This window comes from Opisthorchis viverrini (assembly GCF_000715545.1).
Source record: "Opisthorchis viverrini unplaced genomic scaffold scaffold6138, whole genome shotgun sequence".
NCBI lineage: Eukaryota > Metazoa > Platyhelminthes > Trematoda > Opisthorchiida > Opisthorchiidae > Opisthorchis > Opisthorchis viverrini.
In genome coordinates this window covers 421-3,423 of record NW_008753314.1, presented here as the reverse complement: position 1 = coordinate 3,423, position 3,003 = coordinate 421, and the positions used below count along the sequence as shown (strand labels likewise).

Sequence of the window (3,003 nt, the reverse complement as noted above, 5' to 3'; positions counted from 1 at the left end):
ATGCAACTGACAAAATACGTAATGTTATAGTGGAGGCAAAATTAAGGTACAAATCGCCACACAGTTAGCATTGGACTACGGGGCGCTTTTGTAACTTTTATAAAGCGAAGAATGTATACAGCTAGCTGGATAGCCCGTTCCTCAGCTTCGCAAGTACTCGCGCCTCACAGATACAAGTCTGAATTTAGCTGTACACTCCAAAATAACGTGCAGTCAAGAGCTTGGCTTATCCATCTGCAGCTTACAGCGGTGCGATCAAATTGTATTCACTGTTGTTCAACATTTCTAATCTTTCTGTGGGTGGACAGTGTAGACGCATGCACTTGCTAGTTCCCGGGCAATCAGTCAGGGAAATATCCACCTTTTTGACTTGATAGATTCGTCTGCATCAATACCCGGTCGTGCTGATTGCGAAATTATCTAAAGTTTGTAGCTGGTAGCGTCCAGGGTTAGAAGTCGCCATATGCTTAGCTATACTACTTAAGTGCCTATTTTTGAAAACTACAAACGTTCACACCGAAAGTATCAAGTGTGCGCAGTGAAGCTTTCTGGATAATTTGCCGTCAGATTCGAAAGCCAAATAGTAAAATGAAGAGATGTAAAGAACTTTAGAACAGCGAATGCGAAGCAAATTGTATGCATGGTATTGTGAAGATAGTAACCACCCGGGTCGCTCGGATGACATGTGTATAAGTTTGAGTGATAAACTGACTTCACTGGTGACTGTGGAGGGGAGACGCTGGACATATCGTGTTTTTGTTGAGCCCACCCAATGCATAAAGCAAAAAAGCCGAAGTAACGAAGTCATTGTTTGGAGGAATACGTTTATATGCAGGTTTTGCACATTCGTGGTGGGTACAGCTTAATATTAAAAAGGTTAGGAATCCTAAACAGGTTTTGGCTGCAGAGTCCGATTGCAAGCCGGCAGTGTTTGTTATGGGGCTGGAGAAGCATTCTGGCTTCTGACTTAGCAGTGTCACAACTGTGGATGCCCTCAGCCCAGATGGCCGGAAGACAGTTTGGTAGTCATCTGCTCGTCGCTAGAAGAAACGTCGTGGACGCATTATTAATGCCATATTGTGTAGCCTGAGGGGGTATACGGATCAAAAAAAGTCCTAAATCGTTGTGGCTTAGACTTTCTGTAAAGCAGAAGCATAGCGGAATAACACAGCGATGACAGTTATCTTGGAACGTGGATCTACTGTGAGATCGGGCGAGGCAGGGTGTCCATAGCGCCACCCCGAGCTGCAGGCTGTCCATAGACCTCAAGTCCGAGCAAAAAACAAGATGGCATCAGACTCGAATGCGTATCACCGAAATGTCTGCAGAACAGCGTGCATGTGTCATTGGATTTCCCTCAACCTGGCAATCTATGCGATTTCCGGTGCTTGGCAGATTATTTTGCTTGCTGGATAAAATAGCATTCCTTTGTGTAGTTTCAAGGATGAAAATCCGAGCATTTAATGCTGATTCCACTGCAGATATCCTTCATTTTTAAAGGCCTGCTAGAATCTTTTAAGCTACTCCAGGTATCCCTTAGAAATGTGGTCTGAGGCTGTGACCTTGACTTGATGTTCATTTCTGGCATGCAACCAATCAGCTGTTGGAACTTCGACTGGCCTTCAGGTGTGTCTTCCGTGTTGCGATGGTCTAGTATAAAACACACTTCGTTCTGATTTAATTCGGACGATGTCACTGATAACTATCGACCGCTCTTTGTTTGCGCATTCCTCCGTAAGCTCTAGTTCCTCAGCAAGTTATTGTCAGGACTCCGACAAGGCAGCTAACGTTCAGGATGCGCTTGAAAATTCATCAAAGAGCAGGTAAGTCGTTGTGTTTCCTAAGTGTCGCTCAGCCAAAGTGAGGATTTCTTGATGTGCAAAGCTACTGCTGTGGGATTGAATGTCAGATCGCGGAGACGTTCAAGTCACATAAAACCCAACGGTACTGGTTTTACCCATATTGCTGACATAATAAACCAGATGATATTCAGGATCATCTAAAGAGAATTCTTGCTTTGTTACGTTTCGAGGACTATGTCCAGCTGGTATGTATGTTTTTGATCTTATTACTCTTTAGGCTGTACGTTTGCAAACCGAATATCCTCGACCTCATCGACACCGATACTGTTGTGTCATTTCCACAAATGGTAAACAAGGCACTGAAGAGTCAGCGGTGTTGGGTGTTGATATCACTAATCATCAGGCAACTATTGGTCTGGTTCTCCCAATATGGCAAGACATGTCGGTAAAGCTTTATGGGGATGGGTAGGTCGCATTCTTGTTCCCGTTCCTTTGTGCCTTTTTTACCCAATCCGTTTATGTACACAAAATCCATACGCGAACATGAGATAATAGTAGATGACATTAATCGCATTCAGAGCCCTTCATTTTACTCTGGTGTACGGAGTTGTAGATGTCATTAGTGGTATTGATGAGCCTCACCATAGTATCCTATCCCCCCGCGAGTCTCACCAGGAACTACTAAGGACGCTGATACTGGTCCACATAACTAGGAAATGATACAGTTCCAAATTGATGAGACGAGTAGATTTACGGATCCATGTCAGCTCCATTCTGCACCAACTAGGGATAATGTAATAGCTAGTTAGTGGGATTGCTAGTGTCCATGGTAAACACCCGACCTGTTCAGGCTCACACTCCCACGTATCCAGGCTATCCCACTACTGCATGTCGAGTAGCCTCCTAAAGGTCTCAACCTTTGGTGCTATAACATTGTCACTGTGTATCGCACAAAAACTGCTGGAGAGGAGAGTCTCCCTAAATAGCCGGTTTTACAGAACTTCAGGCTTCTGTGATCTCCCATAAAGACGGACCATGCCCGTATGATTGTGGGCTTATTCATGGGCAACTATGTCATGCTGGACGCACTGGTCAATAATAAATTTCCTAATCTGGTGTCGATGCTCTTCGATGCTTGTATCTGTCTGCGAGCGCTCTTCGTGCATGGAAAGCACACCGACTCTGGACTGGTCAGATGAAC

At 44.6% G+C, this 3,003-nt stretch overlaps 1 protein-coding gene across 1 annotated transcript; it reads left to right on the top strand.

Moving 5' to 3' along the window:
• Positions 1–1,689: 1,689 nt before the first annotated feature.
• On the top strand, positions 1,690–2,149 carry T265_15861 (hypothetical protein; the record flags this gene model as incomplete). The annotated part of the gene is made up of 2 exons (XM_009179257.1): positions 1,690–1,823; positions 2,080–2,149. Coding segments are annotated over 2 exons (204 nt in total), but the record flags the coding sequence as incomplete, so codon positions are not given.
• Between the last annotated feature and the right edge of the window lie 854 nt (positions 2,150–3,003).